General features: G+C 44.2%; 1 protein-coding gene across 1 annotated transcript; it reads left to right on the plus strand.

Moving 5' to 3' along the window:
• The first annotated feature begins 206 nt into the window (after window positions 1-206).
• Window positions 207-24,656, plus strand: PCBD2 (pterin-4 alpha-carbinolamine dehydratase 2). The gene is made up of 4 exons (XM_038150377.1): window positions 207-310; window positions 3,030-3,161; window positions 21,120-21,200; window positions 22,628-24,656. The coding sequence occupies exons 1-4, from the start codon at window positions 227-229 to the stop codon at window positions 22,721-22,723; spliced, it is 393 nt and encodes a 130-aa protein (XP_038006305.1). The 5' UTR covers window positions 207-226; the 3' UTR covers window positions 22,724-24,656.
• The last annotated feature ends 2,914 nt before the right edge of the window (window positions 24,657-27,570 follow it).

Genomic DNA, 27,570 nt, shown 5'->3' on the forward strand with positions numbered 1-27,570 from the left:
GTGTCCCCCCACTCCAGCCTCCTTCCAGGGGACTGCACAGAGCGCTGCGGTGCCCGAGCCTCCTCGTTCCTGACCGGAGGCCGCTTTGCCGGCACCACCGCGGCCCCGGGGGCTGTCGCGGCGCAGGCAGCTCCCCTTCCCCTCTCGCTCTGCGTGCCCCGGCTCCGCCGCGGGCTGCGGCTCCTCCCGCGGGGCGCGGCGGGGGCGGGCCCGGCGGCTCGGGGCCATGCCGGGCGGCGGGGCCGCGCTGCGGCGGGCGCTGCTGGGAGCGCGGCGGGCGGCGGGCGGCGCCGGGAGCCCCGCGGCCATGGTGAGCCTCGGGGCACCGCGCCGGGCCGGGGCGCGGGGCGGAGGGGAGACACACGGGCAGGCCGCGGGCTCGGGGCAGTCCCCGGCCTGTTCCCCGGGACCTGGGGGAATTGGGATTGCTCAGCCTCCGGGGAGACCTGGTTGCCGCCGTTCAGTACGCGCAGGGCAGGGGGAGAGCTGGAGAGGATTTTGGACAAGAGCATGGAGGGAAAGGATAAGGGGGAATGGCTTTACTCTGATAGAGGGCTAGATGGGATATGGGGAGGAAATTCTTCCCCGTGGGAGTGGTGGGGCCCTGGCACTGCTGCCCAGAGCAGCTGTGGCTGCCGCACCCCTGCAGTGTTCATCCGGGCTGGACGGGCGTGCAGCAGCCTGGGATAGTGGAAGGTGCCCCTACCCATGGCGGGGGTGGGACAAAATGGGCTTTAAGATCCCTGCCAACTCAAATCATTCTATGATTCTCCCTGTGTCCCCCCGCCATCCCACCTCACAGCTGATTATTTTATTTTACACAAAGCTAATAGTGAACAGCACGTGCCGGGTTCAACCCTCACCCCTCAGGCATGAGAGTTAGTTCTGTTATTTTTTTTACCTAATGCCTGTTTTGCCTGGGCTTCCTCCGAACAAACATTGTCCATCACTGGGTCACCCCCAGCGCCCAACAGCCCCTGGGCCCTGAGCGTGGGGCGCCTCGGATGCTCGGTCAGCGCTGGCAGCCGGTGCCCGTTCTTCCTCCCTGCGCTCTGGCCATGCCCCTGGCGAGCTGCTGAGGGCCGTGAGCGTGGGAACGCCATTGGAATCTCCCACTTTACTTGGTCCTTGCTGCCTTCTGCTCCGTTTCTGAACACAGTGATGTGTCAAGGGGCTCATTCAGGACGTGGCCTCCACAATGCGAAACGTGCTCAGTGTTCACCAGGGCCTGCATAAAATGCGGTTTCCATATTCCTATTAAAAACTCCGTGATCGAATTTCAAGTCACAGCATTGTCTTGTCAATGGCCATGTGTCAGGTGAGGTGTCAGGAGGGCACCACAGTGTCCCCAGAGCTGGCACAGGGCATCTCTGTGCCAGCTGGACTTTGTGTTGGAGACAGCAAAGTCCAGCACTCCTGGACTTTGCTGTTTAAAAAAAACCCACCGCCCTCATGATTTTTTGTGCATTTGCAGTCTAATTTCATCTCGTGCCAGATAAAACAGTACATTTCAAGACAGCCTTTAGCTTTGGTGATTTTTGTATATGCTTGAAAAATAAAGAAAGAAGAAAGTAAGAAATTTATGCCTATGACACAGTTATAGCAATGACAAATCTGAAATTTGTATTCTTGCAAGCCTAACATTGTGTTTGAAGTGTAAAGAGCCTAAATTAGTTCAGTTTGGGGCCTGTAAAACCCATCTCTTGTTACCTCTCTATATCCCCCTAAACACAAACAGCAGCAGTGTTGCTGTTAGATTGATTTACTCCATTTGGGGCTCTTTATCCTGTGTTATTGGTGAAATGCTGCTCCTTGGCCCTCGTGGATCTTAAGGCCTTGCTCAGGTCTCATTAATTGCGTTAATTCCTGCTCTGCTCGGGCTCACAGCCCCATCTGGTGGCACTGGGGCTCCCGCTGGAGCTCCGGCTGGCAGAGGGGAAAACTCCTGAGCTGCTGAGCAGCTCCTGGCTGCCTCCCATGCCCGAGTGAACCTCTGGAGCAAAACTGCCTCTCTGGAGCATCTCACAAAGCTGAGCCAGCTGCTGAAATAAAGACTGAACCAACCTGAATGTAGCTGTGCTGGGGAGAAAGGTTCTTCCCACTAAAGCATTGCGTTTATCATGAGAGCCTGAGACCATCTCTCAGAAAATGTGGTCTGAGGAAGGCTCATGCTCTTAGTCCCTGCTTTTAGAAAAGGAATCAAACCTCTTCCAAAGGCCCCACAGAACGTTCCTCTGTGTCTGCCTCTGGCCTTGTGTGTGGTTCAGCCCGATTCAGATATTTAAGCAGGGTGTTAATGTGTCATGTCTGTGCTCCCAGTGGCATCAGGAGGACTCGTGTCACTTCAAGTAAGCCATGCTTAAACACTGTTGCTTTGCAGAACCTAGTGCTTTTACCACTAGCTTCAAACTTCTTGTAATTGTGTCTGTATTGGCATTTTTTTTCTTTTGATTTAGTTACAAAGCTTTGTTCCTTATAGAATTCCATAGCATGTGCTATCTTAAAAGTCCATTCCCACTTTCTTAAAATAGTAAAATACAAAGTAGGTAGAGTGCAATCTCCTGTTTTTCTTCTCTCTTTTGAAATACATATTTCCTGATATCTTTTAGCCTTGTAATTGTACATTTAGCAAATAATATAAATCATCCTTTACTTACCAGACAGAATGAAACATTTGGAAATTAAATGTGATGTTACAGCATCTGGATAATTCAGATGACCAAGGGTACAGGTATGCTGATGTCCCTCTTCTTTCCTGGGAGTCTGTTGCTTTTCACTAGTTTAGTACAAAAAGCACGTGGCCAAACTTACCTGCCCAAACAGAAATGGTGGGGTTGGGCTGGTTTAGGTTAAACTGGTCTGTGAAATTATAAATGGTAAGAAACTGCAAGTTTGTTTGTGTGTGAATTTTCCATATCCTCACCTTTGCACCATACATAACCACAATTTCATTGTGTGGTTTTCTTATTGTTGTACAAAAGAGAACCTCAGCCTCACTTGTGCCATGCCTTTATTTTTTCCCTCTATAGTCCTCCCAGTCTCACTGGTTGACAACAGAGGAAAGGAATCAAGTTTTACTGGATCTCAAAGCTTCAGGCTGGTCTGAGCTGGGAGAAAGAGATGCCATCTACAAGGAGTTCAATTTCAAAAATTTTAATCAGGTAATGATTGTTATATGCCACTTTTAATATAAAGGAAATGTAATTGCTTTAATTTCCATACGATCCTGATGGGAAAATATTTATATTCAGAAGTTTGGGAGTATCCTGGTGGGGCCAAATCCTCTTGGATTTGCCCTGATGAATTGCTCTCAGATTCTGATCTCATTAGGTGGAGTAAATTAATTCCATGTTGTAGTTGATAAGTAGATTTGTTCTAACATTACAGTTTCTTGATTCTAGTATTCAGGTCAGAGTCAAGGTTGGTATTGTGGAATCAGACAAAGCAGTATTTGATCCTGATTTTTTTTTTTTTTCATTACTAGCACCCATAAATAAATGCTGGAAATACATAACTGATGGGCAGTGGGGATAATTTTTGTCAGGGAAATACGTGAGAAACATAGGTAGATACAAGAAAGAACAGAAACTTTTGTCAAGCAAGGTGGGGAAAACAGGAATGCTTCACCTTCTAAACAGGAAGACAAAGTCCTGGTATATCCTTGATTGAGTTGCAGTAGCTATCTTGCAGTGTCTTTGGCACACAGAGTGCACAGTACTGGTTTTTATTTACCTCACTGGATTTTTGTTTGGAAACAGAATCCTGAGCCACATCTCACACTCACAAGAACTTGTCTCAAACATTAGTTACAGACTTGCTTTAGAAATACTGAATTTGTCTTGAGATCCCTGTTCAGCTACATTTCACTGAAAATTCCCTTCTGAGGAATCATGGCATTGCTTAGCAAAAGTCACATTCCCAGAACATGCATCTCCTTTCTGTTTTATTTCTGAGGGAGGGGTGAGCTCTTTCTTGGGAGGGAAAGAGTGTCCAGGGGTTTGTTGGGATGATGGGTCTCACCAAGCTGGTTCTTTCCCTCACTATGGAGGGACATGACAAGCTCCAGTTTGGGGATGCTGTGGGTTTGTTGGTGTGTGTAGGGACCAGGAGCTGTGCTGTGAGCTGTTTATATGGCTGTGCCTAAACCCAGAACAAGATGTTTTAGAAAACCACAGTGAGCTGTGGTTTACAAATCAACAATTTGTAATGCCCTTTTTTTTTTTTGCTGTTTCAGTAGTTGTCATATTAAGGAAAGCCCAGGCAGTAGAGAGAAGGTGGGTGAGGTGAGCTGGGAGAAAGCAGAAGAGAAAACAACTGCAGAAAAATCCGGCTCATTAGCAGGACAGTGCTGGTCCAGGGAGCATGTCCAAGCCCTGAGTACATTTTTAACCTGAATGTTAATACAGAGCAAATAAAACCAAATCAGTTCATTCCAAGGGCAGTGAAGGGGAGAAGCCCATGAGAGGGAGCTCACAGGAAGCCTTGGTGAGATGTGCAGGCAGCTGGGGGCTGGAGCAACCAGGAATGTGGCGGGATAGAAGTGACCCTTGGAAGAGTTGAGATTTTCTGACTTTGAATATTCATGAAATGGCATCTCTGCCTGGTTGTGGTCAAAGTCTTTGTTGATTCTGCACAAATAGAAGTGAAGTTGCCTTCAAAATTAATTAAAAAGGGGTTTTGCCCACTGTAAATGAGTAACTCGGTTTGATCAGATGGATTTAGACAGTCCCTGTCTGCCAACAGACAGGTGAGGAGACAGATCAGTGTCCTGCACAAGCAGATATCTGGAAAATGCATTGCTTTGACAAAAATTTACAAAGTTGTAATTTTTTTTGACAGTGTAGGCTTATCTTATCTTACCTACCAGCTTAGGTAGATATCCATATGTCTTCCTGATTTGAAGGTGGATGGAGCACATACCCGTATAGGCAGTTGAGTATATTTAAATTAGCTTGTTAGGAAATGGTGAACTATATGTCAATACTTCTAGTGCCTGTAGTCATAGGAAGAGCACTTTAAAAAAGTGCCACTTGAATTTTTTGGAAGATATTAGAACAGGGTCTTTTATTTTCAGCTGCTTTCATGGATGTAAGGCAGAAATGAGAGCAGAGGCTGGGAGTTGGCTTCAAAACGAAATTTCTGCCCCCAGTTGGGAGAAAAAGCCCTGCAGGTGGGTGCTCTGAGCAGCTTTGGTTGGGTCAAGCGTAGATGTGAATATCTGAGGGCAGAATTTCACCTGTTGATTTTTATGGATTCACTGCAGTGTCCCCTTTGCTGTTGCAGAAATCATTCCTGTTCTTGTAGTCCAGGAGCAGGCTCAACATGCAGATCCCAAGGGCATTAGATCCTTAGCTGGTATTAGAGAGCAGGTATTTGCCTTTCGATGAGTTAAAGCTGAAAATAAATTTAAATTATGCATGTATGCTTAATTTTATTAAATTATGCACATATACTTGTGTTTGTAATGACTATTAGTAAACACTATGTTTACTACAACCTAGGAAACAAATGACAAAAGTGGAGCTATACCTGCCTTGTACTTTGGGAGGATTTAGTCCTGCAATGAAAAAATGGAACTTGTAGGTACAACTGCTTTCATTTAATGTGGTAAATATTCTATTTACAGGATTTAAAGTGTTTAGTATAAGTCAAAGGACTGAGAAATGTCATTTCCTCAGTGATCTTCTTGCTGCCCTTTTACAGATGGTGTAAAATCAGGTGTGGAAAAAAATCACCCCCAAAAATACACACACACAAAAAAAAAGCTGAGCTGACATGAAAGGTATTTCAAATTTATGTTTTGCAGATGATATTGGTATGATTAATGTATTCATTGCTTTTTTTTATTTTATTGCTTCTTGCAGATAATGGTCATGATGCATGGAAAATTCTGTGGCTTCAAAATCTATGCCAGGTTTACAAAGTCTGTGTATGTCAACAGATGTTAAGAATATAAACACAACTTTTATTATAAAGTTGTGCAAATGTGTAGACATGAGCTTGGTTTATGTATATTATTTTCAGCATGAGAATGAAATGAAACTTCTGTGAAACAAGAGTTATTTGGATTCCTGAAGCTTTCAGGCTGAGATTAGTTCAGTTAAAAGCGATCAGCAGTGAGCTGCCTTTGTAAGGCTGACAAGCTAATGACACTTCTGGCTCAGGGAATTAGTTTGTAACTCAGAATTTGAAAGCACTGATGGTGTTTGTTAGTCTGAGGATACATTTTCACAGAAATGGACGTTGGTGGTACAATTCCCTGAAATAAGCTGGAAACCAGCCTGGGGTTTCTGCTGGAAGTGCTTGGTTGGTTTTGTTGCTGTGGATGCCCACCAAGCACCAGTCCTGGGGAACTGGATGTCACTGGCTGTATGTTCCCAGTATGTGAGGCAGGCTCCTGGGGGGTTGGTGTTCTGCATCTTATATAGAATAAAATACACCAGTGGTGGGGGAAAAATACTCTCAGCTGTAGAGAAGAGTGCTGTGTCCAGAAGAGCTGTGCTGATGGCACCAATGCCTCTGTTCCTCCATGTGCCTTGAGCTGTGGCAGGTAGGCAGTGAGGAGTTAACACTGGAGTCTTTCACCTTCAGGACCCTCGATGGGGTGCACGTGCTCAAAGCCTCCGGGTTGAGTCCTTTTTCCAAAGGAACATGCACTTGGTTGAAACCTCTGGTGAGTGAGGTTTTGGAGAGGAGGTGGCATGGCAAGTCCCAATTCCTGCTGTGCATCTGAGTGCTAGTGAGCCTCTACACACAGCCACATCAGGGAGCTTCTTTGGGGCCTCTCTGCCAGGCTGCAGGGCAGAGAAGAGTGGCTGGTGAGGCTTCCAGGCCATGGTGTAGCATCAGAAGTGATGTTGTCATCCATTCACATCTTTGTGCTGCTGAAACAAAACTGTTTTCTTCCAGTGGAACAAGCCCTCTGCTTCCAGTCTGCTTGAATAAGATTGGGAATTGGGATAGAAAGTTAATTTATGCCTCCAGATCATGCTGGTAACTTCTCCCAGCATTTTAGGTCAGTTCACCTTGGGAGCAGTGATCTGGAAGAGGGGACAGGCCTGGTTTAAAGACGTGAATTTCTCCCAGTTTCATCTCAAGCCCGGTCCTGGGCTGGGTGAGCAGCTGTGAAAGGCTGTGAGTGCAGGATGCCAAGTGCTCAGTTTGGATCCTGTATCCAGCTGCTCGCTTTCCCTGAATTTGCAGGAACATCTTAGCTCTGAGACTTCCATGTCTCTTGTCAAACTTGGTTGGATTTGACCAGAGGGTTTAAGGGGCAACTGCCTGTGTGATTGCGTTTCCGTAGGTAATCACACCACGGCAGCAAATGCAGTTAGGAAATTACAAAGGTGGGCAAGTTTGCTGATGGTCAGGTTCAGAATTTACAGCTGCTTTCTTTTATAGGGTAAGTTTTTAATTAAGTTTGTTTTTAAAAAAAAAAAAAAAAGTTTGTGTAGGAAGTCTCCATAAGACCTCTAACGTCATTTTCTAAAATGACAGGAAATCAAATGCTCTAAGAGTTTTAAAGCTATTTCAGATACATTTTTTGTCTTTTGGGGCAAGAGGGGTAGGTGGAAGATGAGTCTGAGCGGAGGGGATGGTAAGGAAATGCTGTGCACTAAGAGTAGAGGCACACGTGTCTCAGTGCAATTTGTGTCTTGGGTTTTGAGTACATATTTAAAGATGTGCAAAAAATCTAGGAGTATTAAATAAGTTATTTTTCTCACTTTGCATTTCCTTTCCAGATTTGCTGGCTCTCTTGGTTGGAATCCGGGAGAAAAAAGTCAGACAGAGCATGTTATGGTACATGCCTTTTTTTTCTCCCTCCTGGTGAATTTTTTTTCTTTTGGCTGTAGGGAGACATGCTCAGATTTGTCCTTTTAAATTGATGATCCTTGTTGTATGTTGTTGTATCCCAGTTACACATCCAAACAAATTTGGTAGGATATGCAGTGCATACTCTTGATTTCTTTCAATGGCAGTACTTGGTGCCAGTGCCTTCAATACAATCTGGGTCTGTCGTTCCTTTTTCTACTCCTGGCACATTGCTTTGTTTTTTACATTCATCAAAGGTTGGAAAATTTGGTTTTATACGTATAGGCAGTGTATTTCGTTTCCTCTTTATGTACTTAATCTTTTGGCTGTTTGTCTAAAATACGTCCACGCCTTGTATGTATTGAAAACATTATATCCTTTAACTTACAATCTGCAGAGTTAAAATGAATTTTATGGTAAATATTCAGTTGTGGACCACATCTCCAGCTTTTTATATGCCACAGCGGTCTTGTGGGTTTTTTTCTTCTCCATTGTCTGATAGTGAGGTCATTTTCAGTCCTCTTGAGATATTTTATTCCCAGCCAGATGCAGACCATATATTAAAAGTAGCACCTGTGGCTAATATCACAGCAGCTTACCATAAATTTACATGGTAACTAGGATTATATCTGTCAAGACTGTTAAAAAATGTCTAGTTTTAATTTGATTTCCAGTATTGAAGGAGCTCTCCAACATTTTGCTTCATAACTATATTTTAAAAGTTAAAATCACTCCATTGTTAAGTTTTATAGCACTCCCAGTGCCCATTAAGTTGATTTGTTAAACGGGGGTCAGAATAAAGCAAGTTGGCTACGGGAGGATCGGAAACCAACCCATTTGTGACAAATTTAGTCCTCGCGTGTGAATCTTCTCGGAGCCCGGGGAATGATTGGATTCAGGTGCAGCCTGTGTCAGTTGTGTTTAACCTCAAAGCCTGAGCAGCCTCCACCCAACTGTCACTTCTGCTAATCGAAAGTTGGACCTATTTTCATACATTTTGGGGGGAATTGCTATTTTTCATGTAGTAATGCTCTGCCAGCTCCTTCTGCTAGAGTTTTGCATTTGATTGCCTGTCGACTAAAAATAAATTATTTTTTTATCCAGCTAGGTAGGTGCTGGTTTTCATATAGGCTTTCTGAAACTGCTTCATTTTCCATTATCCTTTGAGTCCTCTCCCATATGCTGTGATTTGTGCACCTGCAAAGTTATGAAAGTATTTCATAACTTTGGTAGTTATGTTGGTAGTTATGTTGTTCACTAACTTCCCAGCGTTTATGAATACAATAACCGATTTACAATAAATCAGAATTATTTATGAGTGGGTTTACAGAGTTGGAAATATCTTTGTATCTGAAAATAATGAATTTCGGGCGTATTTGCCTGTTGACATTTTCTTTTATTAGAAACTGATAGTGAAGTTTCTGGGACTGGCAGAGGTTAACCTGCAGGCCAAAACACAGTCAATGAACTGCATCAAGTGTCTCAGAGCAGAGCACAGTAAAAATATATGATTCTTGGATGGTCACACCTTCCTTGAGTTTATTCTTGGGATTGACTGAGTAAATAAGAGTCTCGCCTCTGAGTCGGCAGGTCAGGGTGCAGCTGTGGGACCTGGACATGATCCACCTGCCCGTGCTGCTGCCTGCCACTGCCCGTGGGACCAAGGGAGTGCAGGGTCTGGGGGAAATGAAATGAGAGGTTCCATGGAGATGGCTTGTTTGGAAGCTTATGATTCTCCTTCCTTGGCACTGGAGCTCTGGTCAGCATGTCCAGTGTCCAGTGATTCTTCCAGCTAATTGGCAGTCAGTGGTGAGGAGTTATGCAAAGCTTGGAGGTCTGTAGTGGTGGAAATGTGTGATCTGATTGTGTCTAAGAAGAAATGAAATCCTTGGAGCTGGCAGTTGGGAAATAAGGCATTTATTTTCTTCTAACAGCCATCATGGCCTGCCATGTACAAACCCACAGAATCCTAGAATGGTTTGGGTTGAAAGGGATCTGAAAGCTCATCTCATTCTGTACCCCTGCCATGAGCAGGGACACCTTCCCCTAGATGAGGTTGCTCCAAGCCCCATCCAGCCTGACCTTGGACACTTCCAGGGATGGGGCAGCCACAGCTTCTCTGGGCAACCTGTGCCAGGGCCTCACCACCCTCACAGGGAGGAATTTCATTCCAATATCCCATCTAACCCCACCCTCTGTCAGTTTGAAGCCATTCCCCCTTGTTCTGTCACTCCATGCCCTGGTGAGAAGTCCCTCCTTGTCTCTCCTGTAGCCCCTTTAGGTGATGGTTCCTCTTTGTGCTGTTGAGTATCCCATCTCCTCTTTGCCAGGGTGGCTGTGTGCAGGTGCCAGCATCCCTGTGTCCCACCTGCCTGTGACAAGTGCTGTTACAGTACCCACGTCACCATTATAATTTCATTGTGGCACTGCCAGTGGTGTCAGGCCACCAGGGTTATTTAAAATGTCACAATATTAATAATATTTAAATAAACATAATTATCTTTAAATTGAAGACTCACGCATGGTCATACATCCTTCATCTCCTTCATCATGCAAAATGTCCCATCCTGGTTGTGGTAGAGTTTGCATCAGTTTTTTGGTTTTTTTTTTGTTTTTTGTTGTTTTTTTTTATGTGACTTAACTGTAATTTGGCTTACTCATTTTCTTGATGAGCGAATCATATTTCTCCCTAGAATAAACCATTATTTTATTGTTTATAATTATTGGGGTGTGGTGTTTCTAATTGCTGAGTTTCTCCCCTCAGTAGACCTGTTGTATCTCCTTTTATGCACTCCACTGCTTAAAATCTGCCCAGTTGACCTTTGGGCTGCTCTCCAGTTGATTCCAGTACAAATGCTTTTCTTAACAGATGGATTTATTATCACTCAAGTAAAAATTATTACAGCATTTGTTTTATACTTGTTGCATGCATCGATCTGAAGATGCAAAAGAAATTATTTGTCAAAATGCCTTTTGGATCTCACAAGCTGTCTTGTAGATTTGTAGCAAGAGTTTATCTTTTTTTTTTCAGCTGCACAGATTGATTGTTTCAATTAAACAGAATAAATAATGTCCTATCAGCCATATGGACAGTGCTCAAAGAGATAAATGGGAGCAAGTCAATCTAATTTTAGCTACATTTTGGGCACTTCCCATGATAAAACGCCTTTGGAAAATGAATGGCAAAGTCAATGGGTTTGAATTCAGTTGAATAGCTTCATTTGGGAAAATGCAAGTATGACTGCCTCTTTTGAAGAAGATGGTTCCTCAGATGAATGTTTTTATCTTTTCAGTTGAGGAAAACTGGTTTCTTGAAACTCCTTTATGCAATAACATTTATTTTTATGGGGGGACAGGACTGATGCTGGTTAAATGCAGTCCGGGTTGTTTAACCTTTTGCATCCCCTTGCTTTTGGAGCAATGCCTGCCTACAGTTTCAAACTGTAAATTGCCTTTAGCACCAGCAGCTCTCACTTTCCCATACTCCCACAAAGGAGCGACACGCGTTGGGATATTGTTCTCCGCAGCTGTAATTAAAACTGGACTCCGGCTGGCAGAATAAACTAAAATAAAACTACAACGCCCCTATTTCAGAATTAACCATTACTCACCAAAAGCACATCAAACCCACTTAGCGGACATCCGTTAATCCCGCCGTGAGCCGGCTCAGGCTTTAATGCACACTGTTTTACACGTTAAGGGGTTTGAAGTCGCGGGCCAGCGCTGACCTTTCGCATCTGCTCCTCTCGCAGTAGGAATCTCCGCTCGCCGCTCCCCGTCAGGGCGGATTAGCGTGACGAAGTGCAGCTCTTCTGCTGGCTGCAATTTCGGGTTTTGATCAGAATTATTTCTTTCACAAACAATCACGTTTGGCTAAAACGTTACATCTGCTCTGAAAAGCCACTGGCAGGGCCGTCGTTTATCAGGGCGAGGCATGTGGAGGTTTTTTTTGCTCTCTTTTATAAAGCTGCAAACCCACTTCACGTGGCTTTTTGGGGGAGAGTTTCCTTTCTTGCTCTTCCCCTTGCCCCTTACTCCTTCAGTTTTGTTTGGCTGAGATGAAAAGTCATTTTGGACGAACAAGAAGCTGGGCGTGATGTCTTAGAGGGGTTTGGTGGGAACACAGTGATGAGTGGGAAGCTCTGTGCTGAGTCAGCACTGCACCGTTTGGTTTATTTATTGCTAAGGATGCTGAGAAGGAAAATGTTATTTATTCCTAGGATCAGAGGGAAAAGTCCTGGTTACATGATCTACCATGCTTTTCCTTGCACTGGGGTGAGAATAACAACAGTTAAATATATGTCTGTGTATGTCCAAGGTGTCCCTGCCTGAGAGAACATTTTCTCTGTCTTACAGTGGGTAGGTGCTCATAGTGAGCAAAAATACTGTTAACTGTACAGGCCCAGAATGCTGGGTTTATGCACGTGTTAATGCCCACTATAACAAAAAACCCAAGAGTTGTACAAAGGGTTTCCCTTGGTGGTGTGCTCATATGAATTTCTAAAAGAAATTTGGTGTTCACCAGAGGACTCAGAATTACTGTTTGCCTCCCCTCGTGAGCCTGTGTCTCCATTTCCAGATGGACCAATGTACAAGCAGTGTGGGTTGCCCAGAGATACCTCTGTGTTCTGGTAAAAAAAAAGCCAACAAAAAGTTTGCCAAAGAGTGCTCCTCGAACATACTCTGTCACTTCCAGGCATGTGCTTGGAGCGTAAGAAGGGGTCTGACAACAGTGGATAATGTTAAATGCAGGTTGAGTACCCAAATTGTTGTCAGTTAGGTGAGCCTTGGTCTAATAACACAGCTTAATGTAGCTGCTTTTATCCTTTTCTCTGTGACCTGCTCCAGCCATTCTTCCAAATAGCAGAAGCAGGAGATGAAGCTCAGGTCGAGGTGATCTACAGATCTCAGAGGGAGCAGTGGCCATGGCAAACCAGGCAAGGGACCCGACTGTGTGGAGCTTGAAGGATACCCCATCTTGTCTGGGAAAATTCTTAGTCCGTCCCACCCTTTTCCCCCAAACGATCTGTTGTTTCTAGACTTGAAATGTCTTTTTTGCAAAATAACATTTGAATTTTATGGTGCAATATAAATCAGCAGCCTGCCAGTGCTGGCCCAGGTAAGTCTCCTCCTGAGTTCACTGGCCCTAAACTCTTCTGCTAGAAAAGGTGTCCAAACATTAAAACTCGTTCTGACAGTACAGTAGGACACCTTCAGCAGTTCAGCTGAGTGAAATGATTCTCTGACTCGATCTGACGTAAATGGTCCTTAGTTTGCTTTATTGCAAATCTCTAGATCTTTTTAGCTTCTGGCCTGGCCAAGAGAATGATGAGAAGACCTGTCCAAATTCCTCACATCTCCATCGTGTTTTCTCTGTTGCGTGTTTGAATCGCTGAAGTTGTCTTTAAAAAAAACAAACCAAACCAAAAAAGCTGACAGGATAGTGGAAGATGAAATGGTCATGAGACCAACATCTTCTCTTAATCCATCATAAAGCAAAGCCTTTCTTACCACTCTTTGATGTGTTCTTAGGATCATAAATGGCAAATATTTAGAGGATTATCAGAGGCAGGATATGATTGCCCTTGGATGCTCAGCAGAGAAGACGTTGGATATTAAACTGATAGTGTATGTAATCTTGGCCAAAAGACCAAGGAGAATTTTGTCTGAGCATCCCTGTGTTATCAACAGCATGGATGGCATGTGAACTTCACTTTCATGTCTACAGAATGAAATCATTCCTTCGCATATGAGTAAAAACAAACATTGGGGAAAATTGCAGAATATTTTGTTCTGCTCCAATCAAATCTGTTTCATCCAAAACATGACATGATGGGATAATGAACTTCTCTGTTCTTCTGCACCATACCTGCACTCTGTAAAAGTCAGAGGGTTTGAGAAACTTTTAGAAGTGGAACATTCACTTAAATTAATTCTGATTTGCTCTGGTTTAAGATACCTTCGGGCTGGCACTGTGCTGTCAAGGATGATTCATTGCCCTCAGCCTTAGCAGAGGGCTCAGGTGCCTGAATTCAGAAGGTTGGAACTGAGGGCTCCCTGCACCTTGTTACTACTTTATTTTTATTGTGGTTTGTGTGATGGCTTTATTACAGTACAGCCAAGGGTTTGATTTGCTGGACCAAATATTAGTTTTAGCAAGTCAAATTATCATTGTTCTTTCAGTTGTCCAGCCAAGAGAGTTTATTATTTTAAGTGCCTGATTACTTTAGCAGGTGCTCAGTTAATGGGGGGACTTCACTGTGTTATTTCATGTTTTTAGGTAAGGTGCAAAAAGCTCATTTTAAAAAGTCATGTTTCTTGAAATAGCTTTTTTTTTTTTTTGTGCAAACCTCCTAAGGGCAACCTTTATATTCCATTTTTTAACACAAAGCACACAAAAATGGCTTGGGAGGGGGAGAGTTGATTTGAGAATATGACATGGCTGAAGGATTTCTGCCATGCTTTAGTTCAGTTCTGAAACCTGGGATTATTTCTCTCTTTTTTTTCCTGGAAAATGTAATGCAGAGATCTATAATTTTTAATAAATAAAATAATATTAATTAGTCCATAAGTGCTGAGGGACCTGGGGAAAAAAAAAGGTAAAAATTAAAGCATTTATTTTCTCTATTTTGATATGAAATGATGCATCACAAATACCACATGACCTAGTTGCAGGTGTGATTGGGACTTAGGGTATCTACTCATTTTGCAGAAGTTTTATGGGCAACTATCATATTTATCTATCTATAAACAAATGAAAGTATTTTGTAATATGGTCGTATTGGCATTGAAACTTTTATCACTTCCAGAAAGTTTTTATGCTGCCTTAAGACATCTCCATGTTCTCTCTCTTCTACTCCATCAAGTCTACATTGGGTATAGAAGGAAATTCCTCCCTGTGAGGGTGGTGAGGCCCTGGCACAGGTTGCTCAGAAAAGTTGTGAATGCCCCATCCCTGGAGAGTTCAAGACCAGGCTGGATGGGGCTTGGAGCCACCTGGGATAGTGGCAGATGTTCCTCCCCGTGGCAGGGGATTAGAAGTAGATGGTGTTCAAAGTGCCTTCCAGCCCAGAGCACTGCGTCCCTCTGATTCTGTGACAACATAGCTCTGGTCACTGCTGAGCGGGGAAGGTGAAGCCCTGAACTCCAGTCCCTTTGCAGAGCTGCATCTCAAGCACTGCCAGAACCGTGATGTGTCCAGTGCTGCACTGGGTCTGGAGGGTGCTGAGTAAGTGCAAACTTCCCTTTGCCACAAGTGTCATGGGCTTTTCCTGGGACAGCATTCCTGAAATTGCCTTCTGTCATCTCCTATGGCTCTGGACATTGTACTGGTACCTGGGTGAGAAACGTCCCCGTGGAGGCAGGGCTGTGCCTCCCTGCTCCACTCCTTCTGCCTCCATTTATTCTTCATGTTCCTCAAATTGGTAAATCATATGACAATAAACAGAAATACTCTCAGTGAAGAGAGAAGGGGAAACTGTTGTTTATCTGGTCAGGTGGTTTAGATTAGCAGTGATGCTGGTCTGTATTATGTTACTTTAAATCATAGTGTCCCAACAGGACATAAATTATGAAGATTGTTACAGTATGTTTCATCCAATGTAAGATCAACAAATTGGAATAATTTTTTTAATAGGAAAATCAGTGCTTTGGCAAGGTTATTGTTGAAGAATTTGATTTAACTTGAGCTTTGCTTGCATTATTTCTTAATATATAAAAACTATTTGCATAATGTACGAAGTATAAACATTTTTAGAATCAAAGGCAAGAATGCCTTTTCCAAGATTACATAGAGTGGCAAACTACTTAGAATAGATCAGTGTTTGTGCTTTTGCTGTCAAAAATGTTTGATATAGAGCTGGCAAGCTGGTTTCTTCACTGACATAATTGTAAACAAGTGTTGGGAGACAGAAACAGCATTCTTTGGAGAACTTGGTGTAAAGGTTTGCACATTCTCCACTGCACATCTAACACAGCAATGTTTACAGCTGCAATAGGAATGTAAATAGGTAACTTTTTTTAGAGTGTAAGGCAGCATTGCATTTTTGTGTGAATGATGTATGCAGATAAGTATGGGGGATGCAAGTGGTCAGCTCTGGATTTTCAAAGAACATTGTAAACGCAGAAAAACATTGACAATTCAGTTGGAAATTGGAGTTGGGGGGGTTTGGAGTTTCTAGTTTCAGATACTGCTATGAAGACGGAAATGGCATCTCAGTCCATGCCAGAGTGTCTTCACTATTATTCTTCCATCCTTTCCCCTCTTTATTATCCTTCAGAGTTAAGAGCACTGCTTTCCCAAGTCACAGGTGATGCTATAGAATGGGAAGATTGCCTCTGTTCACAATATTTTGCTGCTCGAGCTATTAAAGAGGAGAAAGCCAAATTTCTACCAGTGATTCATCAGGTGTTGTTCACCTTGAGACCCTGTTGGCTGCCCATGCCAGGATGGAGAGAGTAGGGAATTGTAGGCACAGTATCTAATCTGTCTTGTGTGTGCCTTGAGGCCTCAGCAGAGAGATGGGGGACATGAGTAACCTGAGTTTAGCTCTATTTTGGTGCATGATTATTTTCATTCTTAATTACTGTCCCACCGTTCATGGATTGATGTTAAAAAGGGGGAAGCAATGCGAAGATGTTCACCTGATTTATGTTGTATGTGAATCCAGACACAAGCAAAAAGGAGGAGGAAAATATCTAATGCCACATGGACCCAGTGTCCCTGAGGGTGGTTCAGGCAGATTGATAATGCCAACAGGGAAGAATCCCAATATTGGGATTCCCATGGTTTTGGGAATGGGTACCTGTCCTTCTGTGCTGCCATCAGCTTCCTAAATACTAATTAGATTCCTCTTTTTGTGTTTTAACTATGTTGTCATTTTCAGATAAAGAGTGTAGCTTTGTGACATGATTTATGCATATTTATAGAATAGAAGTATTTAGTGATGGAGTAAATAGAATCAAAATAAAACAAAGCCCAATTTTTTTCCTGAGAGCACATGAGAAAATGTCGTGAGAGCCCTCATGACTTGCAGCTGATCCTGACTTACAATATCTTGACTTTAAAGAGCTTTTTTCCTTTTATCTGCTGGCTTGTAGTTCACTGTTGGGTAGTAATGTCAGCTGGATATGTGAAAGCTTCTGGAGTTTGGGAGTGAACCTTAATGATCGATTTTATTGTTACAAGTGTCAAACTCTAAGGAGAATACATGCTGTACCCTGGGTACTTTTTACTCAGGTGAGTGGAGAGCAAATGTGTGACGTGTAGTCATCTCCTGTGTGACAGTGTCACTGTAACCTGAGTAATTTCATAATTTCCCACTGATAAATGGTACAGATGCAGCCTGGGAGGCGGGGGAAGGGAAGACAGGTAGCCCTGGTGCTGCAGAAGGTCAGGGTTAATGCTACCTCCAGCGTTATAATGACAGATGGGAGGCAGAAACCTTAATGTACTTGTGATTAGCACATGCTTTCCTTGGCTGGGCGTCCAGAGGATTTAAGAAGCCCGAGTGCACACTTCATTTTAAAACAAACAAACAAAAAAAAAAAGTGTGCGTGGTTATGTTGTCGAGCCTTTCAGCTGTTTTGCTTAAGTATCTCCACTTGGAGTCAAGTACTGTCAGCTGCTTTCTCCTGGAGATGCATGGGGGTGATCCATCACGGGGGACTTGTGGTGGGTGATGAATGAGCACAGCGCAGCGACCTGTGAGCCTTTGATGTGTAACTCATCAAGATAATGTTGGCAAGCATTGTACAAAAGCAGCGTGTTTAAAAATTATTAAGATGAATGGATTCCTTGCTTAAGAAGTGTGAAAGGAAGAATAATAGCAGATTAGCTCCGGGTTCCCGCGATTCTCCCAGAGCTGTGCGGCGCTGGGCGGGGCAGAGGAGCGGATGGAATTTCATCTTTCCTCCCAGTTCTGACAGCAAAGTGTCTGGCCCTGGTTTTCCCATTCTCAGGCAACCAAAGTAACATTAAGTCTTATTTTGTGATAGCGGATTATATCCGTTTCAAGAGCAGCTTGACCGGTCACAAATCATCATGAGACAGCTGAATTCTTTTATAGTTTACCTTGGGTTTTTTTTCACTTATTAAGGTTAGCTTGTTTTGCTAAGAGTAGCCCTGATTTTTATGTCATGGAGACATATTAGGACTGCTAGTATTTAAGAAACATTTTAAATGTGGTTTTATGACTGAAACACCATTAGTTTTTAGTTCCTTCTTTCATATCTTAAAAGATGTGAAGGGAAGAGAGATACCAGCACACCCAGACATCTCATCTGTGCAGGATTGCTTCACTCCTTACTTGTATTGCTCTTCATGGTTTGTTGCAGGGTCTCTGCACTCTGCCACCCCTTTGGTGGTGTGGTCTACATGTGGAGTTCCCTGAATGTCTGGATACTATTTTAGCCCAAATGTCCTAAAGGGTTAGGTTAAAAATGTGTCTAATATGCCTATTACTGAAAAAACAGAATACTTCATAATATTCACTACATCAAAGTCTCTTTTAATACTTTTTTAAGGCTTCTAGAAAATGCACAAAACCTTTCTTTCTCCTGTCTTTTTATTTTTAAGGGAAAAACCAGAAAAAGTTCTCATCTGGGGCTGAGGGACTGCAGTTCCCTGTTATTAATAGAGTGAAAGTCAAGACTGTGTTGGGTCTCACTGTCATGAGTGGAGTGGTTGTCCCACTTTCATCAAGAAATGTGTGATGGTCTGATAAACTCTGCCCACCAGTGCAGTCTTGACAATGATCTTGCACTGCAGACTGCATAATAATTTTCATTATTTTTAATTAAATTTGAAGAAGTGCAGACTCCTGCTCAAATTAAGGTTGGTTGTGTTGCCGGAATGCGGTAATTACTTTAATTGATCACAAGATAGTTTCCTTGATCACCAATTAGACCAAATTACCGATCAAGTTTCAAGACGTGAAGAAATGTCCAAACTGATTTTGTGTAATAGTGTTTTCATATCTAATCAAACCTAAAGATCTTTTCCTTACAGAGCCAGTTGTATTTTCCCAAAGAAAGGTTAAGACTCTACAAATATAAAGGTGATTAACAAACAATAGTGTTTCAATTCATTTAATTAGTAAAGGAAGTATTTAAGACCTTAATGGAGATTGAGTTGGTGAAATTGCTCAGTAGAACCATAGGTCATTTTGTTGTGAGAGTTATACTTTGTGTGTAATTAAAGTAAACTAAAATGCAAGGAGTAAGTTGCTGTGGGTAATGTGCAATGAGGGAGAACGTTTCTGAGCAGAGCAGGGTATGCATGAAGGCTTCATCCTTCACTGTGACACTGGATTGCCCTGGTTGGGACAGCTGTGGGCAGCTGGAGCAACAAGCAGCAGGACGTGTCCTGGGGAGAGTCCTCTGTGCTGGAATTCATTCCTTTTCATGAGCTGGACAGCCTCAAGTTGAGCAGTCTTTGGTAGGATGAACAGTTTTGTGACCAATGTCCATTTTGTCCAGCTGGAGACTCTACTCTCCGCAGGGAAGGGGCAGTGGGATGTTGTGTTGGTGCACTGACTGGGGGGATTTGGTAGTCTGCTGATGAGGAGGATTTGTCATCTGAACTGTGGAGGAAGGTCTATAGAGCAAGTTAATTTTTTAGAGTAATTTGCTTGTGTAATTCTGTATGCTTTTGTTGGAGCAATGATTATTGTCTCACCGTTGGTGACTGTTTGCAGTGTGACCTGGGTCTGTACATGGGTGGGTGAGTTCCTGGGGTGAACAGACACCAATAGAGCATACACAAACCGGCTGTGGGTTTTATAAATTTATTTTTATTTTTTCCCTTGCTGTTTGTTTCTGTACAGGAAATTTGGTTGCAGACACATCACTATTTTAAACTTTTGAGGATATATCTGTGTATAGATTGCTGTGTTGGAAATAGCATTCTTATTAAGACCTTGGACACTGTAAAGACTTTTAAATCATCACTATTAATGGAGAAGTTTTCCAAATCATTGCTAACATCTGATGCACAACTTGCAGCTTTCTACTTCAAAGCATGCTGCTGAAACATGGGCAAACTTTTAAAAGTAATTGTTCACTCAAAGTAAAACTAAACCGAGCAAGAGCTTCAAGGGAAGTCAGATTCTCCTGAATTTTGGAAAGCTCTTGGGTCAAAGAAAAAAAGCTTTTTAATTGCTGACAGTTTGGTGATTTCCAAATGACAAACCTCATTGGAATGATTTTCTCTGATTATAACGTTTGCATTCATTTGACTGGCAAAGCGACCAACAAAGTCATTCTTCATCCAGGCACCAATTCTTTTTTTTTTTCCTTAAAGGTTTTTGCAATTTGTGAGAGGGAAAAAGACTTGAAACTATTATCAACCATTATATGTTATTCATTGACCACATGTTTGTTTGAAATGGTCATCACTTGGTGGAATGTGGGCTATATACATTCTCTTCCATAAATTAGCACTAAAAACCTACCTAAATCAGGTACGGTTTTGTGGAGCTTGTTGTATTATAATCTGAACCAGACTGTAACGTGGATGTTCCTCCAGCTTTGCATGTTAATTCAGGTCCTGAGCCCGATGGATAGAGCTTGGTATGAGCAAAGTCTGCTGCTGAGAGGCGTCCTGCTCACGCTCCAGGCCCTGCGGGCCCCACTGCATAATTACAGTCTTGATTTGCATGGACATTCTGATTTTCTTTATAAAGGAGCGGTGATTTGCTCCTAAGTATTTTGGCAAGGGCCTGCTATTATTTTCCTTTTGAGTCTCTGATAAAACCTGTGTCCTGGGGGAGCATGTAGGGACAGAGAATTGGAAAACCTGTTTTAACTCTTTTAAAGGGAAAATATGTCTCATAAAGCAGAGGGGCAGGCCCACCTGCTGCCTTTTCCTCTGCAGTAAAATAAATAGCAAAATGGTTAAATGGAGGGATGTGTTTCTGGAAGCAGTGTTGGTCATACAGTGGTATGGTGCTTAATTAGAAATGGCACGTTTCTAAGATGCAGTAGGGGATGGGGGACTTGGGATGGATATTTAAAATCCCTGCTGATGCCAGAGGTAAAATCACTGCTGTCATGCAACAGCTTTGAGTCCTGGGCTAAGTCATGTTGAGCAGGGTGATTTACCAAGGTCTGCAGGGGATCATTTCAGCTGTATTGAGAATGCACCAGTGGCATGAGAAGTTTAAATGCTTCTTTAGCACACACAACCCAAGGTGCAGCCATCTGGGGCATCTTGAGGAGATTTTGAGATTTTGGAGTGAATCTTGCCAATCCACTGCCAGTCATGGCAGGTGGAGGAGTATTTTCCTCTTTGCTCTCTCTTTCCCTAGGCTTTTGGATTTATGACACGTGTTGCTCTACAAGCAGAGAAGATGAATCACCACCCGGAATGGTTTAATGTCTACAGCAAGGTAACGTGTTCACCAGCCCTAGCTGCTCACACAGCAGTGGAGTTAAGGAGACCAAACCTTTATTTGTAGCTTGTCTACAAGGTAAGGGAATGGGAAGTGTCTCTATAAAGAGATTTGAGATTGTAAAGAGGTGCTGAGATTTGCAGTGATGAGGAATCAAGAGTGAAGCTCTTTGTGCCTGCTGCCAGCTGTATGTATGGGGCCTGTGGCTTCACCTCTCTGGCTGAGATCTAAAAATAAAACAGAGGCCTTTAAACTCCTATTTAGCCATCCTGAATAAATTACTGTTTTAAAACTACTCACCAGCTCTCATTCCTGTCTGTGCAGCAGGTCAGGAACTGAGCAGTGTAGGGTAGCAGACTGTTGGTACCTAAATGGGAGCCTGGCAGTCTCAATTCAGATTTGATTTTTTAAAAATTGTAGGCTCCTATGTCTCAACATAGCAGCTTATAAAATTTGTTTATAATATTACCTAACTGATGGTGGTCTCATATTTACAAGGGTTACGAGGATTACTGCAACCCTTGAATGAAAGGTGCTGTGTGAAGGCAGAAATTATTGCTCTCCCTTCAGTTTTCTTTTCTAATACTTCTCATTGCATCGCATCACATTGTTTGTTGTAGCAGTTAGTGAATATATGGCAATCCCACTAAAAATGTACCAAAAGAAAGGACCTGTGGACAAGCAGCCTGTAGCTCAGACCACCACCCTCAGAGCACGATATGCCACCTCTCCTTGCAGCTGAAGCTCCCAGCGGAGACTCTTCCTCATCAGCCCTTCATGTCACCCTGTTCAGGGGACAAAAAATGATCACTGGAAAAAAACCTGATCACCCACTCTTCCTGATTTTCTTGGATTTCTAGAATATTCAGATTTTGTCTCTTTTTTTCCTTTTGAGTCTTCCCAAAATCTCAGTCAAAGGCAAGACAAAATAATGCCCAGCTTGTCATCTGGCTCAGTCTAAACAGCTGTATCACCTATACTTTTTTTTTTAATTAATCTGCAGCAAGCTTAAGAATTTTTTTCACCTTTGGGATGCTGGTTTTTAAGAAAATATGAGCCCCTGACCCAGCTCTTGGCAGCTTGGTCACTTCCCTGGGTTCTTCATGAAACTGATCCGTGGAATTTAAATGTAAAGAGTGAATGATTTAATCAGATACCTCTTCTTGGATGAAACCCAAGAATACAAAGCCTGGGTTATTCTGCAGAAAGGCTCATCTGGTGAGATTCCAGGCTCTGTAAAGCCTCCTCATCTACAGTGTCTTTTGGTTTACATGAGCAGGGAGGGTCCAGCTTGCTGCTTGCCAGGAGCACCAAGTAAAACCAGCTCACTGTGGAGACACACAACGTTCCCAATGAACTGCTGTTCTGCCTGCATGTCAGAGATCAAAATGCCTTTGTAATCTCTTTCTTTTCCTTTGTGACAGGTTCAGATAACTCTGATTTCCCATGACTGCGGTGGGCTGACCAAGAGAGACGTGAAGCTGGCTCAGTTTATTGACAAAGCTGCTGCCTCAGTTTAACCAGGATATAAATTTATAAATACCTTTAATACAGTGTCCACCTATATTTTGTTTTTAAATGGTATCTCCTTCCTTGTAATCCTGATTTCCAAAACCTGTAGAGGGAAGATATTTTGTAAAAGGAGTGGCTGAGCTTTTCTGACTTTCAGTACCTTGGTGTTGAGACCCCTTTGGATGCCTGTGCTTGGCCTTTCGCATTGCTGGTTCTGCAGGAGGATGCAGTGGATACACCAGCAATAAATAAGTTTTGAGTAATCCCTTTTTAGAAACTGAACTGTGCTGGAATGAAACCAGGAGCTCACCCATGTGTGTTGGTGTTCCCCAAGCTCACAGGGACTGGTGGCAGCTGCCATATGAGCTTCCCCCATGCCTGGCCACTTCCCCCTTACGGTTTTGTACATCACTTCAAACACTGTAAGAGCAGCCTGGCCAGGTCAGTCCTCTCTGGCTTGGTACCATCATCTCTGCCAGTGACCAGTGACAAGTGCAAGGACACTGGGGAGGGCAGTGCAAGCTGCTGCTGATGTGTCCTTGGAGTTGCAGCTCAGCTGGCAGGAACAGCTGTATCCAGAGCTGCTGCTTGAGAGCCTTTCCCCGTCGAGAGTACAGAGTCACATAACCACAGACTGGTTTGGGTTGGAAGGAGCCGTAAAGCTCATCTCGTTTCAACCCCCTGCTGTGGGCAGGGTCACCTTCCACTCGACCAGTTTGCTCCAAGCCTCGTCCAGGCTGGCTTGGACACTCCCAGGTGCAGGACTGGATCTTGGAGTTGCTGAAAACTTCGGCGCCGGTACCACAAATACGGAATGTCCCGGTGAGCTCCCGGCTCCCACACCATTAAATGAAGCCTGAGCTTAAGTGCTTGGCCAGGTCAGCGCTCAGCTCCCTGCAGGACTGAGCCACTGTTGGTGTTGTAGTGCTCCAGTACCTGCTGGATCAGGCCGGGGTGGCTTGGCCAAGTGCCCGGAGCCCTGGCCAGGGCTGCCGGCGGTGAAGGAAGCGGCATTAGCAGGATTCTTGCTAAGCTGGGCTTGACTGAAGCTATGCTCACCCACTTTTTTTTCATAGCTAGAATTACTCGTTGCAAACGTTGATGCAGGAGCTGCAGATCCCACTGACAGTGTTTAAAATAGTTCCTTCCGTGGTTTGAATGTCTTTGTTTTTATCCTATGATCCTCCCCGAGACAGATTTCCAGTGCCGGCAGGGAGGTTTCATCCTGCTCACAGCTTGCAGGAGGGCCTCTCCCCCTGCAGTGCCGCTGCTGAGTGTCCCCAGCATGCTCTGTCATGCCCTGCCAGCAGCCCCGGGTGTGGCTCTGCCGGGAGATTGACACCTCCGAAATGCCGGAGTGCATTGCTCGGATGACACCGGCGGCACAGCCACCAGCTACCGGGAAGGGAGATGCGCGAGTGCCAAAATCTATATCGGGGCTGCGTGCGAGGTGTGTGGTCTCAGATATTTTGGGATGCAAAATGCCATGAGCAGCCACCCAAGTGACTGTGTCGATAAAATGAGAAAGATATTTTTTGTAAATCCTCTGCAAACACACGGTCATGTGCTAATTGGTCACACACAGGAAGCAAGATGTTGGGTTTATTGTCAGTAACCCTGCTTGGGATATCAAGTTAATACCTAAAAAGACCCAAATTCAGACTGCGTGCTCAGCTGTCCTTTTCTCACAAGTGCCTTTCCCCAGTGAAGTGGAGGATTTCCCTGATATGGTTTGAAAATGGTCGCTGTTGTGAAGAGCAAGTAAACCTAAAAGAACCAACCAGGCTGTGATGTCTCCTGTTAGTGGTGGGGAAGTGAAGTGAGCTTCACCCAAAGTTTTGACAACATCTCCAATGAAGTGTGTAAAGTCTGTTCTTCAGAATTGATATATAACGCATGGGCTTTGAATACAACCAATAAAATAAAATTCCTCCTTTGTAATTTGTTTCTTTATTATTGTATATATGTGACAAAGCTGTTTAGTTTGAGGACAAATTTAAGATAAATAATATTTAGTTACTGGGAGGTCTTTGGTCTAGAATATTGATATTTATTTACATACTCTGAGGAAAAAAATGCCCATCAACTAATTCAGCTCGGAGAGCTGCACTCTGGCTATGGCACAAAGCTGTGCTGGGGGTGTTGAGAATCCTGACCAGCAAAGAGGCAAAAATACTCAGGAATGAGAAGGATGAAGCTTTGAAATGAAGCTTTGAAGTGCTTTGTTTTATGGTCAGTGCTTGTTTAGCCATAATTTTAGTCATTTAGCCATAACGTAGTAGTTTCTTGATAACTTGTGGGGCATCCCACGGACCTGTAAGCAAGGTGAGCATTGCTGTGAAATGTAAATAATAATATAAAAACAGGTCATGGGGAAGGGGTACAGAGTGTCCATGAGCTGGAATTTCACAGCAAACTTGGACAGCAAGGATTTAGTGGTAGGCGCTGGTTTGGGGCCAGGAATCTCAGCCTAAGGCTCCTCTTGAGCATAACTTGCTCTGCTCTGAGCAAAAGTAGCCAGTGTACAAGGTTTGGGCCTTTCCCAGGTGGTGGAATCTCTGGAGCTGTGCTCCTCTGTGAAGATAGGGCTCAAAAATGAGCTGCCCAAAATGCAGCTTCCTCTGCTGTGCTGGCTTCTCCTCCCGGGCAGCTCGGTACCTGCTCCCCAAAGCCCACAAAGTTGCACCCCAAGGCTGAGTGTTGCTGCTCCTGCAGTCACCTTTCCCTGTTTGCTTCCAGGTTCAGATCCCCAGTCACCAGGTTAAATATTCCCCTGGAGTGCTAGGTGGTTTTTTGCTTTAAGGCTGATTGTGGCTTGAAATATTTGGATAATCCGTCAGAAACAGCCTTTTTGCTGGCAACTCCCCTGTGCTGAGACTGATGTAACTTACTGTGTCACCCCCACCAACCTTGACCATGGTGTATGGGAAACACTGTCCCTGGGAGACCCTGCAGTAGTGCTCTGTGGCCACAGGAAATTAAAAAGCAAAAACTCAAGGCTGAGAGAGCAGAGTAGGAGAGATGCCTGCAGTGTGCTGTGTGTTGGGATCCCTGCGAGGCTCCTGCGAGGCTGTAGATCAGACCTTCACAGCACCAGCTCTGAAACAGGGCCAGAGAATAATCCTTTTCTTTCCCCACAGTGGGAACTCAGGTCCAGTAAATTGCAAAAATCATATTGAAATGGGAGGCAGTGGCATCAGATGTGCTATGGGGCTCTGGGAATGGGGTTCCACAGCTCTGCAGGAACACATTAGAAAGCAAAAGTTTGTGAGTTACGGCTCAGTCTGGATGCAGCAGCATTCCTCCTGCCCCTCCTGCTCCTGCTGGGTGCCCAGACTGGTGCTGGAGTGGCTGAAGAAGAGGTGGGTTTTCTGTTCATCAGCCTCTCACCTTGGACAGTTTGGCCATGAGAAGGCTGATGAGGACCTGTCCTCGCCCAGGCAGCTCTCCAGGCTGGAAGGATAGATTGATGTGGTTCATTTTAACATGTCCAGAACACATCCCTGGCTCCAGGATGGGGCTGGAGGGATCACAGCATGCCTTGGACATGTCATGACAGCATGCCTGCTGGTCATTCCTGCCTTTTCTCTGGCCTTGTCTGGAGCCTTGGGGGCTCAGCAGAGTAAAACCACAGGGTGGATCCCATTGGAATTTTTGGTTGGTTTATGTGCATCAGGTGGCTCAGTGCAAGGTCAGGGGTGCAGCATCCATGGATCTGGGTGATGAGCACAATTCCTGGGTTTGCCCCATCCCTGCTCCAGCACTGTCCTTGTGCTGTCTTGTAGCCTGCCAGGTCCCTCAGCCCGGCTTTGCCTTTCCCTCCTCTGAGGGGCTTTTCAATCCTGCAAAAAACAACTTTGAAAGCTTTGCACTTTCCACAGCTGCTTCTAGGTGTATGCATTTCCTCTGGCCCCTTCAGCCTCAGGCTAATGAGGAGATGATTGTCAATTAAATGAAGTTAATGAGTTCTTCTGCATAAGCTAGTTTCAATTTTTCACCACTGTTTGCTCCAAGAAACAAATATTTGTGGCTTGCTCAAAGTTACACCTCAGGAATCGTGTGTGTCCTGGAACAAGTGCTCACAGAGTGTCAAGACTTGGAGCACAGAGCTGCTGACTAACCAAAGTAAATTGGCAATTGTTAATGCTTTTCCTCCTGAAGATCCAAGGCAAGGAGCAATCATGGATGTGAGCTATCCCCCTGACATGTTTACATGAAGGCTGAAGATCTGTCACAGTCCTAGATTCTTTGGTGAGGAACTGGCAACTCATTTGCAAGTGAACTCTGCAAAGAGCCCAGGAATGGCTGCCAGAGGTTCTCTGGTCAGAGTCAGACAGTCCCCATGGACTGCAGGGATGCTGGAGCCTTGGGAAGGGTCCCAGTGAGAGCAAAGGTCTGTGCTTGGTCTGCACTGCTTCCAGACACGATGGAAAGAAGGGAGGATGAGCCCCTAAAGCTCAAAGGCACAGCCCCTCATGGGAGTGCTCAGCAGTTGTTGCTGTTAGCCAACTGGATGGGGGGATACTCCCACCTTGGCATGGAGGCAGGCTGTTCCCCTGGGATGCCAGGAGGGATGATACCCACGTCCACACAGCATCAGCATGGCTGTTTCCTCCTCCTGACTGGAGCAGGTGTGCCTAAACTGCTCAGCAATGCGAACCCAGTAAATTAAGAATAATCAGCCTGTGCTAATGCCAGAATTTTGTCCATCCAGGAATTTGCCCCAGCATTTGCCTGTGTGGTTTCTTCTGAAAATATAAGGTGGTGGCATCAAACAGCAGGTTCCACCCCCCAGCTGTGCTAAGAGTCACTTGGGGAAGGTAAGAAGCACCCGGCTGTTTCATGGAGCCATTGT

This window comes from Motacilla alba, chromosome 13, assembly GCF_015832195.1.
Source record: "Motacilla alba alba isolate MOTALB_02 chromosome 13, Motacilla_alba_V1.0_pri, whole genome shotgun sequence".
Lineage (NCBI taxonomy): Eukaryota > Metazoa > Chordata > Aves > Passeriformes > Motacillidae > Motacilla > Motacilla alba.